This window comes from Lipophrys pholis, assembly GCF_963383615.2.
Source record: "Lipophrys pholis genome assembly, chromosome: 11".
Classification (NCBI taxonomy): domain Eukaryota; kingdom Metazoa; phylum Chordata; class Actinopteri; order Blenniiformes; family Blenniidae; genus Lipophrys; species Lipophrys pholis.
The window spans coordinates 24,180,508-24,193,531 of NC_137631.1; the positions used below are offsets into that span (position 1 = coordinate 24,180,508).

At 40.8% G+C, this 13,024-nt stretch overlaps 2 protein-coding genes across 3 annotated transcripts; both read right to left on the bottom strand.

Annotated features, from left to right (window-relative positions):
* Window positions 1-836: 836 nt before the first annotated feature.
* On the bottom strand, window positions 837-7,080 carry LOC308117161 (cytochrome P450 2D15-like). 2 transcript variants are annotated; one of them, XM_080475859.1, is made up of 11 exons: window positions 6,791-7,080; window positions 5,849-6,011; window positions 4,756-4,920; window positions 4,515-4,675; window positions 4,293-4,361; window positions 3,624-3,728; window positions 3,408-3,546; window positions 3,134-3,219; window positions 2,950-3,051; window positions 2,532-2,673; window positions 837-2,457 (listed from the first exon to the last, which is right to left on the bottom strand). In XM_080475859.1, exons 1-11 carry the CDS (start codon window positions 6,974-6,976, stop codon window positions 2,264-2,266), a joined length of 1,512 nt encoding a protein of 503 aa, XP_080331985.1. In that variant the 5' UTR covers window positions 6,977-7,080; the 3' UTR covers window positions 837-2,263. The 2 variants fall into 2 exon arrangements, with proteins under 2 accessions (XP_080331985.1, XP_080331986.1); XM_080475860.1 differs by lacking the exon at window positions 4,515-4,675 and having other exon boundaries at window positions 4,293-4,342; window positions 6,791-6,968.
* Window positions 7,081-7,399: 319 nt separating this feature from the next.
* On the bottom strand, window positions 7,400-12,518 carry LOC308116885 (cytochrome P450 2F2-like). Its single transcript, XM_080475348.1, has 11 exons — window positions 12,336-12,518; window positions 11,562-11,724; window positions 11,156-11,308; window positions 10,914-11,074; window positions 10,588-10,656; window positions 10,388-10,492; window positions 9,539-9,674; window positions 9,096-9,181; window positions 8,809-8,910; window positions 8,591-8,732; window positions 7,400-8,495 (listed from the first exon to the last, which is right to left on the bottom strand). The coding sequence occupies exons 1-11, from the start codon at window positions 12,495-12,497 to the stop codon at window positions 8,308-8,310; spliced, it is 1,467 nt and encodes a 488-aa protein (XP_080331474.1). The 5' UTR covers window positions 12,498-12,518; the 3' UTR covers window positions 7,400-8,307.
* Window positions 12,519-13,024: the final 506 nt, after the last annotated feature.

Below are 13,024 nucleotides of genomic sequence, written 5' to 3' on the forward strand. Positions count from 1 at the left end.
CCCATTTTGGCCCACACTTGGCTGGGCTGGCTCCTTCAGGGTGACCGCACTCGGCTGGCTGGTGCTCCTGGTTCACTCCCTCGAGTTGTAGGGTGCCTCTGGCTCTTTGGGGGCCTGGGGCTGGGTGGTCGACAGGGTGGGAGGGCTACCCCATTGCCTCGGTCCTTCTCGGTAGGCCTCGGTGGCGGCAGCTGCTTTGACCACAGGTCTTCAGGCTTGCGGCCGTTCTCTGTGGTCCCTCAGGTGTCTGGGCATCACGTCCTGTGGCCCGTGGCTCGGGATGGTATCGGTCTGCGGGGCTCTATCATGCCTAGCGCAGACTTCAGGACTCTTTTGGACTCCGACTTCCAACAAGACCCACAGACACATGGAATCCCTCCAGGACTCACTGGGCATAGTTGGAAAACACTAGTTATTTGCATCTGTCATCTCAGTGGAGATCTAGACCAACGGTGCCATTGTAGACTTAGCACTTCACACCCCCCCCCCCCCCCCCCCCCCCGAAGGTCAATGTGATACAAGATTAAGAACACTGAAAATTGCAACCTGTCGCTCTACTTCGAATAGAATTAAAAGACTTTTCTCTGCGAAAAAACTAAGGTTTTACCCTTTGTTTCGCACGCGTTTCACTGCACTCACTATCAGTGATTGGAAATGGAATTTTCCAGAAGTGTGCAAACAACATCTGGCCATTCTTTGTTTTGCCTCTTTGTTTGCCTGTTTCCCACATACCTCCACAACAAGGTGGACATCACACAGAAATATTCAAATGATGGATTTTAAAATGACACCTTCATATTTCAAAAAAGAAAAAAAAAAAGGTTTCACTTGTGAATTGTGCTTACATGTGTTTGATTTTATTGTTTCGTGCTATATCAAAAGTGTTATTTCTAAGTTGGAACTTTTTGGTTTGGGTGTAAACCAGAGTAAAGGCTCTCCTGCATTTTCAGGCCAGATCAACATAAATGTCCTCAGCAGGGCCACAACAATGAGGTAGAACTTCATGTGAGCTACACCCACTCCGAGACACATCAGAGAATCTGTTTGAATAGCCACAAGGTGATAAAAAAAATAAATAATTTATTTCACCCCCTCAAATGTGCGAGTGACTCCTGTTTTCTCCATCGACAGAGAAAGGGATGAAGGCTTCTAGTTTAACCGACTCTCCTAAGTTTTCAGGGTCAGATTGACGAGGGGATCTCCATTGTCCCGCTTCGCATAATGTCGACAACAGGGTGGGGCTGACAATGGTTCCATGAAGAGCACATGATTGGGACTGCAAACCCATTGTGCATCTACACAAATACAATACAATGTGCAATGACAGAACATTACAGGTGTTGTACGGGTTTAATAATGTATTTCCTTGGTCAGCTTTTGGGCCTCGTGTACGACAGTCTGCAAGACGCTCCAAGACATGAAGCCACCCAAAAAAACTAAAGGGCGTGACACAAGATGTTATACAAAAATAAGTAAGGAGTAGAATTAGACCCTCTGGCTTGGTCCCTCTCTAAAGGGGGGCAGGTTTGGAATGAAGACTAACATGACCTGAAAACCCTCATGTCACTGCGCAGACTGGGGTTACTCTGACCAGCCGGACAGCTGGATAACCATGATCCTTATGGACAAGGTGTGAGGGAACAGCTGAGGTCTGAAGTTTATCATATCTGGACGAATATGCCGATTATGTTGCCCCCATATTGGCAAGTGAACTTATTGACATTCTGTCAAACAGTTTGTGTCCTTTACAAGAAATACTGTTTTTATATCACAGGACACATGTTTTTTGTTTTGTACTATCAACAGATAATACATGTAGTACACAATTATTTTGTGATAATTTCTCCTTTAAAATTGTCATTACAATTTGACAATTTTACTGGCTGAAGATTTCTTCTTCAGTTCTGAATTCATGACTATTAGTCACTTTTAAAACTAGATTCAAGACATCAACTGTTACACTGATGTTTTTACACACAATACAGTCATTCTTTCTGATGTAACAGTTATAATCACTCAGGATTGTTTTTGCAAAATTATTGCAGGTTATGTTTGAAACATTTAGAGCTAATTGATTATTACGTCTATTTTATTATTGCAAACAGAAACAATGTGACAAGGGTGCAAACTGTATGCACAAAACCACAAAATAAGCGTCTGATTTTAGATTTTGCTATGGAGAACTTAACCTTTTACCATTATCTTTATGATGTGAGATAACAAGCTAAAACTTCACATATTTTTATGGTCTGTTGGACTAAAGTTACACCCTCGTGGTGTCTCTGAGCTTTATCTTCATACGAAAAGGTTTGGGTGTTTGGGTCACCCCATAAACTGGAGTGAAGTCCGGTTCTCCTGCATCCTCCGGCCAGATGAACTTAAACTTCCTCAGCAGAGACACTGTGATGAGGAACAGCTCCATGCGAGCCAGATTCTCTCCGACACACATCCGAGGACCTAAAATATATGTTGCACGTGAATTAGAAGCTCCTTTATTACACGTCTTTGCCAGTAAAAGTGATTTCACCCACCAACAGAGAAGGGGATGAAGGCTTCTGGTTTGACAAACTCTCCCTGGTTGTTGAGGAAGTTTTCAGGGTTGAATTCATGAGGAAATTTCCATTGTCCCTCCTCGGCCAACACCGATTTCATGTTTACGATAACAATGGTTCCCTGGAGACCAGAAAGAAACTTTATTCAGGTTGTATCCCGGAGATTGACTCTCCTTCGTGGTCCTGGGTAAGGCCTCAAGATTTTTGTGCTTGGTGTACTTTAATGAAAATAGACCTGATCAGATGCCTCTACCATGTCAACTCTTCTCAATGTGATGGAGTAATGGCCCCTGGACCTACAGTACCAGCTTTCTGTTCCTTTAAAGGCTTTCAAAGAACCTGTGCAAATTTTTGAATAGCAAATTCAGAAAACTAATGATTTGTCTTTCCTTGTTACCTTTGGAATGGAGAATCCCATTAACTCTGTGTCTTTAGAGCTGCAGTGAGCCACGCCAAGTGGAACCATGTTCGCCACCCTCTGGATTTCATGAATAACAGCCTGCATGATTAAGATGTTGGTCAAGACATCGATTGAATATCACAGTTCAAGGTCAGGTGTAGTTCTGGCCTGATAATCCGACCTGTACATAAGGCATCTGGTGCCTGTCCTCAAAACAGGCTTGATCCTTTCCCTGGAGAACATCATCGATTTCCTGCTGACAGCGCTCTACAAAAATGTCAGGACAAAACAGAGACAATTACTTTATGATACACCAAAATGAAGATCTATTTCAGACAGATTAGAAGACAACAAGCTCATGCATTGGACTTTAGAGACGCTAAGACACACAGTATGTAGCTGAAGTACTGCGGTGTATTTAATTGATTCAATGATTTCTCCACATCTGGGTTTACCTTGTATCTCTGGATAATTCATCAAGTAGAAGAAAATGAAGAGTATGGTGTTGGCAGTGGTGTCAGTTCCAGCAAAGTGAAGATCCAAAAGAATGGAACCCAGCTGATTTTCACTAAAGGATGAGGCTTCGTTTCCTCTCTTTGCAGGATGACACAGTGAGTAAATATTCATTTGGACTACAGTAATGGATCAATAAATATTGCTGACATACACACCTTGTCCACCTCATCCAGGTAGCAGTCTATAAAATGTTGGGGTGTACCAGACATTCTGGTCTTTTTGCTCTCGTCCAGTTTCTCATGATATATTTCACGAGCAATCTGGCAAAGACAAAGATTTTTGTAAACTGTCACAGCTTCCTCAGAATTACAGATCTAAAGGTTGAAGACAAACAGTTGTATACAGAGGACACGGACATTGATACAGGCATTTTAAAGGCACCGATACTGTGATCTTGAGCGTTCACCAGGCAGACATGGTTCGCTGAGCAAGACCCTGGACCCCCGCCGGCTCCCCTCGGGCGCCTTACTGTGGCTGCCCACCGATGGGTCAGTTTGGTAAAGAAATTTCCCCAAGAGGGATTAATAAAGTATGGTAAATAAAAAAATAATAAGGTGAAAAGGATTGAGATACAATATTTAAAAAAAAAAAGAAGAAACTGTGGATTGCACGTGTAATGGAATTAGTAAAATAGTGCCATAATAACCTTTCAATCTATACTTTATACCATTGCATTAAAATGTGGCCCTACATTTAATGAATCTTCACAAATTATCTGAATAATTTCATGGTTTTTGGTTAAAAAAAAGAAAATACTGAGCCCATCAGATTGAAGTGGATTTAAAAGAAATGTGAATTCAACAAAATAAATAAATAAAAAATACCTTGAACAACTTAAAGGCCTGTTGGAAGGGCAGCGGTAGTTTGCGCACCACTGGAACAAAGTCATAGATCTGTCAACAAAATTCATTAATTGTAACATTTTCTGTGTAAACATATACAAATAAATGGTTGTTAGGTTTGTCATTGTGTATTCAACAGGACCTCACTGCAGTGTCGTCACCATTCCTCCACAATTCTAGTAGTGACGTTATTGGGTAACTCACCATACCCCAATATCCATTGATCAGTTTCGAGGTCTTGTGAAAATAATTGACAAAGAAATTCATGAGCTCATCGTCGTAGCCGAAGCGCTTGGCGAACAGGACTTGGCATATGACGTTGGACGCTGCGTTGTGGAAGAGCAGCTGAGGATTCATGGTTTTATCTGCAGAACGGACATCAACCCTGAATCTAGGATGCGACATCAATCAGGTCGCACAATCAATCCGAGGTACACATACTCACCGACACTCTGCTCCAGGATATTTGTGATGTGCTGTAATTCACCCAGAATCCTTTGCTCCATGGACTGTTTGCCCAGACCAAAGTTCCTCAGGGTCATGAGGCCAAAGCGTCGCTGTTCTTTCCAGTTTGAGTTGTAATCTGCCAGAATTATTCCTGGGGCATTTTCTGTGTGGACACAAGGACCAGTTATGAAGCCCAGTTCGAGGAAATGTGGCAAAAATCGGTTTAAATTTAAAATGTAGAGGAAGAAGACATATTCATTCAGCATCCCAATCTTTCTGGAGTCTTATGTTTTGTTTGAGGGTGAAAGAGGTGGCTGATTTAATCAGCTTCCTGGAGTTTCATCGGTTGATTCAGTGCAGTTTCCCGTGGGCTCACCACCTGCAGGAAGGTTCTTAATTGGTGCTGTGTGATCTGGGTGACGGTGCTCAGATTGCCACCCCCGCGACCCGGAAACGGAGAAGCGGGAGAAAATGGATGGATGGATGGGTTGAAACTTCTCCCAGTCGACTGAAAATGTTCGTGACTGGCCACTAGAATCTTTTATAGGAAGCTAGATTTTATCCTTCCAGAACAATAAGCTTTCTTTCAAAGTTGCTTTTAGAGTGTTTGTTTCCCCCACAAGTGTTACACCTTTTCTGCCACCAGATGACGCCATTGTAATGACTTAACATTTAACATGAAGTGGATTCTGGTTTTACTTGGACACTGCTTTTGTGCATTTTTCGACCCCAGAGAGATGAGTGTATTTGCTACATTTCATTATATTAGTTTGGGTTACTGGTTTTCTGCATGTTGTGATTTTATCCAAGTTCAGATACTTCTGATGTTGGTTGTGGGAAAATGCAGAAATTCCAGGAAATTGTGACAGGAATTGAAGGTGGGGCTACATTGCTGATATTATTGATTTAATTCTTTGTGATCTCAATTTTGTGTTGGAGAAATAGAACCAATGCGCCTAAAGTTGTTAATATCACATCAAATAAACATCTGAATACGATCGCTGATGTTTGGTGGCCTGGATCCTTCATCACCTCACATAAAACTCAAATGTCACTTTGTGCAGACAAACAGAGCAAAGCAACCTCTATACCTTTAATTTGTATGGCGTGGTTCACCATCTGGCCCTGTGGCCTGCCGGAGAAGTCGGCTGCTTTGTTGACCAGAGCTTCTTTAATGGCTTCGATTCCATTGAGGATGACCGCAGGTCTGGGACCCATGAAAATACTGTAGATGTTACCATAACGCTTGGCCAGCTGGGAACAGAAATGCGGTGGATTATACAAGTGCCAATAATAAGGAGACATTCCCATTGGTCATTATGCAAACCAGAGCAACAAGCTAGTCATCTACGATCACAAATTAATTTCAATATTCTTATGAACTCATATTACTTAGAAAATCATTAAAAATGTTCACTCAAATAGAACAAACATCGTCACTCCTTCTGAATTTGTTTGGTGGCAGCAGTGAAAGATTTACTCCGTGAATAATCTGGGTCATTTCAGGTGACGGGTTCACCTTAAATAATCTGGGTCATTTCAGGTGACGGGTTCACCTTATTATCGTGGCAAAACCCATCAGAAATGCACCATAAATCATTATATTTTCAACATGTTTCAATCGGCTATCCATGCTTGAGGACATGCACCAATAGCTGCATTAACTAATAGAGTTGAGAGGAACCTATTTGGATTAAACAGTTTGAGTAGATGAAATTACCTGATACACAAAATTACATGAATCACAATACAAAATTAAATTCTCAAAAGTCATTATACACCATATTTTGAATCTTTATCACTATTCAAAACTAGTGAAACTATTATGAAATGTTCAGTCAATGAATACTAATGAAGAAACAAGTCCACACATTTAGCTGATCAAATATTGTAGACTACATAAACATTATTAAAAAAAAGCACATATTGCACCACACAAAATCCCCCAAAATAATGCAATTAGTTACATTCTTAACACATCAGAAAAAACATAAAAAATAGGGTCAATTCTTGGGATCGGAGCTTCAATTTACCGTCTCCAAGCCAGCGATGGGATTCTCCAGATTGACCTCCAGCAGGTTTCCAAGAATGGGTAATGGCTGAGGGCCTGGAGGAAAGTTTTCTGGTCTTCCACTTGAAAATATAAACCAGAAAAGCAAAGTTGCCAGAAAGAACAGCACTACCGTGACAAACATGGTGATTCTGTGACTCTGAATCATTGAGTTCAGACACTGGTTCCAGATCAATTTCTAAAACACACATAACCTTTGCACAGGCTGCTGTCATATAGCCGTCTCTATCCTGCAAGCATGCGTCCTCAATCAACAAGCTGTGATCATGAGCGACTCATTTCAACCAGCTGTGGTGAGGCACAGAGTGAAAAAGATGCAGGAGGGTGAAAGTCTCAGGCAGCGAGAAATTGGTGCACATTAATGTATGGCCCCAACCATAGAGGACCTGAGCATAGAATTTGTTTCTCCTTGATAAATCAACTTGTATTGGAAACTTTCATCCCCCTTGTGAGAAGAAACAACAAATAATCTTATAAACCCAGGAAGTCTAACATCAACCTAGTAACAAATACAATTTTTAGAAAAAAGACATGAATTTGCAGTCAGATGCAAAAGGTGAAATATTATTTTGCAACAATATAATCTTTATTTGTTATTGCACAAGTACAAAATTGGATGCGATCCCTGGTGCAAAATAAATTTTTAAAACATTTTCTTGAGGAGGCTAAACTATGCTTCATGTTGATGGATGCAGGTATTAACCATGCCTGCATCAGATTCCTGACCAATCACACATTAGTTGTCAAAAAACACAAGACAAGAGGGAAACGTATGTTCTTCTGGACATTAGGATGACCAGTTGGATTTTGTCCCTGCAAAATTAGTCTGACATGCCCTGACAGGTCCAAGTCAAACTTCATTATCTCGGGAACGTAGAAAGAAATAACATAGTAAGAAAACAAAGATGAGACAATAAATATACAAACTGAGCAATCAGGTTTATTTCCACTGAATAGTCTAAATATCTGCCTCTGTTCTAAGTTACATATATGAAACAGCAGTCGGCTTTTCCATTTTTTTGTGACATTGCCTAAAATAGAAAAATATGTTATCCCCAATCAACAAGAAGTGTACATCAAAGAGATATATAGCAAAGCAAAGGACACAAAATACCTACAATGCCTAGAAAGGCACAAATACATCACAAAGTGATAATATAAAAAATAAAAAAAACAAATTCCAATCTGTCAAAATTATTTGCAGGCTTCATATAGACAGATTAATATATATTAAAAAAAAACATGATTATTTCAATATTTCACATCTGATAATGTCACAATGTTGTTGTTTTTCGTTTGCAAAACAAAACAACAATAATGTCCAGGTCACAAATGTTGCATAAAACTGGTCACACATAGCCATGAAACCACCACACATGATCACCAATATTTTTATTTTTTTTCATCATCTCAGTGATGAGTCGTTGGCTCAATGACACTTCCTGCATATCTGTTTCCTCCACATATGTGTAGACCACCTCACTGTGTCGACCTGAGTTGGACCTTCATGCGATACGGTCTGGTCGTCATGGTGAGCCCAAAGACCGGAGTGAAGTCCGGCTCTCCTGCATCTTCAGGCCAGATGAACTTAAACTTCCTCAGCAGAGTCACCAGGATGTGGAAGAGCTCCATGCGAGCCAGACCCTCTCCGAGACACACCCGAGGACCTGGGGACAAAGTAAAATTAGGCGCTGGATGCAACCAAAAAAAAAAGAAAAAACGGATTCTCTTGGAATGTGCTTAAATGTTATTGCATGCAAACCTGCTGAAAAGGGCATGAATGTTTCTGGTTTGACAAACTCTCCCTGCTCATTGAGGAAGTTTTCAGGATTGAATTCATGAGGAAACTTCCACTGTCCTTCTTCATTCAGCACGGAGGTCAAATTCTCAATGATCATTGTACCCTGAAACAAAATTTGAGCGGTGACAGTTTTATTGCAGCTTGTGTTTCCAAAACCTGTTAAACCAATCAACTCTTACTTTGGGAATTGAATATCCCATGAGCTCTGTGTCTTTAGTCGTGCAGTGGAAGACACTGAGGGGAACGGTATTGGCAATCCTCTGAGATTCATGGATCACAGCCTGGATTAAAAAAGACATACAGATTCATTTGTTTTGCAGACTTTGCATGTTCTCCTTGTGCAGGGGTTTTCTGCTAAAACTCAAAATATGGATAAAATAGCTTGGGAGATTGATGGATTATGTTTGTCTTGTATTTTATATATTCTATCCTGGGAAAGACTCATGAACATGATTATTTATAGCACCTGCATGTAAGGCATGTCGTGTCTGTCTTCATAACTGGCCTTATCCTTCCCTTCCAGCACCCGGTCGATCTCCTGCTGACATCTTTCTGAAAACGCAATGAGACACCAGTGTCTCAGGGATGCATGTCAATAACATACCGTTTTGTCCCCAAAAGAGTGCAAGCCTCGCGGTGCGCATCTATTGGGAACATGTGAGCGCAGGTTCAAACATTCTGAAAAAGACGGTGATTACATGTGCCTTTGTTGACACAGAAGTAGTCCTGCAAGCTGTACATGAAGTGCACTTGTGCATACTGTGGCAGTCTTGAAAGGCAGTGTTAAGAATAAAATGGCCGCGAAGCGGGCCGCACGCCGAATGTTCAGGGAGCGACAGGGCGACTGCTCCCCCAAGAATAAAAAATCGAATTTAAAATAATATACCATATTGATGGATGCAGCAGTACCTTGTATGTGCGGTTTGTTCAGAAGGTGAAGGAAAGCAACGAGCAGGGTGTTGGAGGTGGTGTCAGTCCCGGCACCGTGAATGTCAAGAAGGTGAGCGATCAGCTGTTCCTCTGAAAACGAAGACTCATCTCCTCTCTACAATGAGGCAAGCAAGAATAGCAGATTACCATAGCTTACTATTACTTTGAAAATCGTTACATTTAAAGGCGCTCATGGAACTATTTCACCGATCCAGCCCACTTGAAATTGGGCTGCCTGTGGCCTCTGTCCTGTCTTTCAGGAATTCTTTTTATTTATTATTCATGTTTGTGGTTTTCGCTCTTTCAAAGTTTCTTCTCATGTCTACGTTCATGTTGGGTGTGTTTGTGCTTGTGCACTTCCTCTTGTGCACTTTGTGTTTATCAGCCCAGCCAACGAGTGCGTGCATTTAAGCTTTCGGTCTGTCATTGTGTTGATCCAGCTACTTAATTCCTGTGTATTTGGACCCTAGTATTTTTTTTTCCTTTGTGGACTTTAATTTCTGTTTTGGCGTCCATGACTCTCCTAAATCAACAATGCTTTAGCTTGAACCTGGTTGTGCATTTGCGTTTTCTGTCCACTCTGAGAATCTGGGTTATGTAATCGACCTGAATCAACCTTTGAAAACTAAAACTGGGTTATGTAATCGACCTGAATCAACCTTTGAAAACTAAAACTGTCTTTGCTCTTATTCAATTAACCCTTGGAGTCCTTTCTTTGCTATGCTTGTGTAGATTTGCCCACGGTGCTCTAGTTTCCTCCTAAACATTATTGTTTAACAAATTAAGTATATCATCTCAGATGTAAAGCAAATTGATCTCAGGACGCACCTTATCCAGTTCATCCAGATAGCAGTCAACATAATCTCGAGGCTCTCCGGGGACTCGGGTGGTCTTGTGCTCATTCACGAACCCATGAGCAAACTTCGCAACAGTCTACAAAACAAAAGTCACAATTTATGATCCCTTTAAATCTCCTTTTTTTTTTTTTTTTTCACTGCCCACTTATGAAGAATTACTTTCAACATTACCTCATAATTCTTGAATGTTTTAATGAAGGGCAGCGGCAGGATTCGAATTATGGGTAAAGAGTCATAAAGCTGTAGAAAAGAGAACACAGACAATAATTGTATAATCTAATATTTGATCATTTTTATAGTCTCTCATATTTAGTTTTATTTATGTTCTGTTTGTTTGTTGTTATTGTTCTTTTTTTTCGGTGGGGGGGTTGCATTTTTCCAAACATCAACTTTAAATGTTATTTGGCATCTTGACCTATGTAGAAGGCATAGGAGGCTATGTAAAGGCAAGCACAGGGCATTTTGTCATCTTCCCGAGTGAGTGTGTTTTGACTCACCATAGACCATGGCCCATTGATTAGCTTGGTGTTCTCAGTGACGCATCGAATAAACACTCTAATAAACTCATCGTTGTACTCGTAGCGAGTACCAAACAAAACCTGGCAGATGATGTTGGAGGCTGCGTTGTGAAACATAACTTGAGGACTCAGAGTTTTACCTGTAAATGAAATGAAGCAAATTTAAGCATCAGGAAGCAATTTTTACAAGAAACCAACCCACTGTTTGCCTGAACGTGTACCAATGCTTTTTTCCAGGGTTTTAATAGTGTATTGAAGCTCCCCATGAATTCTCTCCTCCATTGAAGCTTTCCCCAATCCAAAGTTTCTGAGAGTCATCAGGGAGAAACGACGGTGCTCCTTCCACGTGGAGCCATAATCTGCCAGAACTACTCCTGCAACAGAAACGCAGAGAGTTTAGAGAGAATGTCACTTAATGTTCATTCAGTGAGACGATTACTTGAGCAAGCAGCTGGACTGACAACCATCTCAATTACAGGTCATCCTTAGCGACACCTCTCATTTTCTAACTCCAGCTGTTGAGGAGTTACATAAGTGTTTGAGTGTATTGTGATGATTGGGTTTTGTTTCCTATCACCGGAAAGTGATTGCTTAAGATCTGTCTCAGGCTTGACGTGTCCTCTTCACCTCTATGTTTGCAGACAAAATTAAAGAGCATGTCCTGAGGTCGTCCAGCAAAATCGGCACCCTTGGTAATAATAGCTTCCTTGACGGCCTTAAACCCGCTGACGATTACAGCCGGTCTGGGACCAAGGTAGAGACTGTAGACATTCCCGTAGGACTTCCTCAGCTGGAAAAGAGCAAGACAACATGTCAGTGTGACACCAAGTCAACTTAACCAGGTTAAACAGGATTTGTTGATATTTTTTATTTGAGGTGAGTGCAAGGTTCCATCTCAATAAAGCTGCATAGCTCACTTGGCATTATTGCGATCTCAATTGAATTGGTATAATAAGTAATTGCTGTATTATAAAGGTATAACATTGTGATACATTTCTCTCATATGGACATCAAGATTATTTATCATGTAGGTATTTGGAGATTTTAAATGAGGGTAAATGGAAAAGTAGGTCTGGTTATACCTGTCCAGCAATAACAAAGCATCTGTCACAATGTTATTTCAAAACATACAAAATGTCTCAGTAGATGAGATAAAGTAAAGCAAAAGCCTTTGACCTACATGATGCATTTATCAGCAGTGACCGTCTCTAGCATGTATGACCTTCAGTGCTGGTTGGATCTGCTCCAGGTTTGTAGATAGCATATTTTAAATCAACATCAAAGAGCAACAGAAATGCTCATGAGTAACCCAGACTTAAATTTGTATTTTTAAATAAAAAAAACTAATATATATATATGTATTTGCAATGACCTATTATAAATTTGAGGGTTTTTTCTCACCCTCTCGAAATCCTTCAAGGGGTTCTCAAGGCTGAGCTGCAAGAGGTTCCCCAGTACGGGCAAGACGGGGGGTCCCGGTGGGAAGTTCTTGGGCCTCCGAGGTTTGAGCTGATAGACGACGAAGCAAATACAGAGCCAGAGCAGCACAATGGAGACAAACATGACTGTACGTTGTACGGACCAAACTGAGAAGGTGACATGGTTGATCTGCTTTTTAAGGACAGCCCAACCCTTAGTCCAGCCCTCTGCAACAGTCCTTTGTTTCACTGCATTCAAAGGTGGGATTAAGAAAAATTTAGGAATGGCAGGTGCTTATACAGAACGAAAGGAAGTGGGATTGATGCATTTATTCTCTTTTATTCGTTTAGGCTTGTAATGGCTTGTCCACTAGTAGAGTCATCTGGGCGTAGTTAAAAAAAGGGAAGAATTTAAATGAAACACTGATTTGCTAGATGTAGCAGTCCACGCTCAAAATGGAAATTTTGTTCATCTATTGTTTTAGCTCAAATATCACATATGCAATCCATGTCAGGGTACAATCATCGGGACTCTCAAAAACTTTTTATGGCTACAAAAACATGTTATCATGCAGAAATGCAGTATAAAGAGCCTTTGCATCACAGATAGATACTCGTGCAGCAAGAATGAATATCTTTATCGATGAAAAAAAAGGAGTTCACGAATGTATG

What these genes read in the sequence shown, in the direction of transcription:
- LOC308117161 (XM_080475859.1), bottom strand. Translation starts at nt 6,976, where the DNA reads ATGATTCAGAGTCACAGAATCACCATGTTTGTCACGGTAGTGCTGTTC. An exon ending in CCATCGCTGGCTTGGAGACG is followed by an intron (nt 6,012 to 6,790) that starts GTAAATTGAAGC and finishes TTCTGTTCCCAG; the next exon opens with CTGGCCAAGCGTTATGGTAA. An exon ending in CCACGCCATACAAATTAAAG is followed by an intron (nt 4,921 to 5,848) that starts GTATAGAGGTTG and finishes GTGTCCACACAG; the next exon opens with AAAATGCCCCAGGAATAATT.
- LOC308116885 (XM_080475348.1), bottom strand. Translation starts at nt 12,497, where the DNA reads ATGTTTGTCTCCATTGTGCTGCTCTGGCTCTGTATTTGCTTCGTCGTC. An exon ending in TTTTGTCTGCAAACATAGAG is followed by an intron (nt 11,309 to 11,561) that starts GTGAAGAGGACA and finishes TTTCTGTTGCAG; the next exon opens with GAGTAGTTCTGGCAGATTAT. An exon ending in AACCCTGGAAAAAAGCATTG is followed by an intron (nt 11,075 to 11,155) that starts GTACACGTTCAG and finishes TTTCATTTACAG; the next exon opens with GTAAAACTCTGAGTCCTCAA.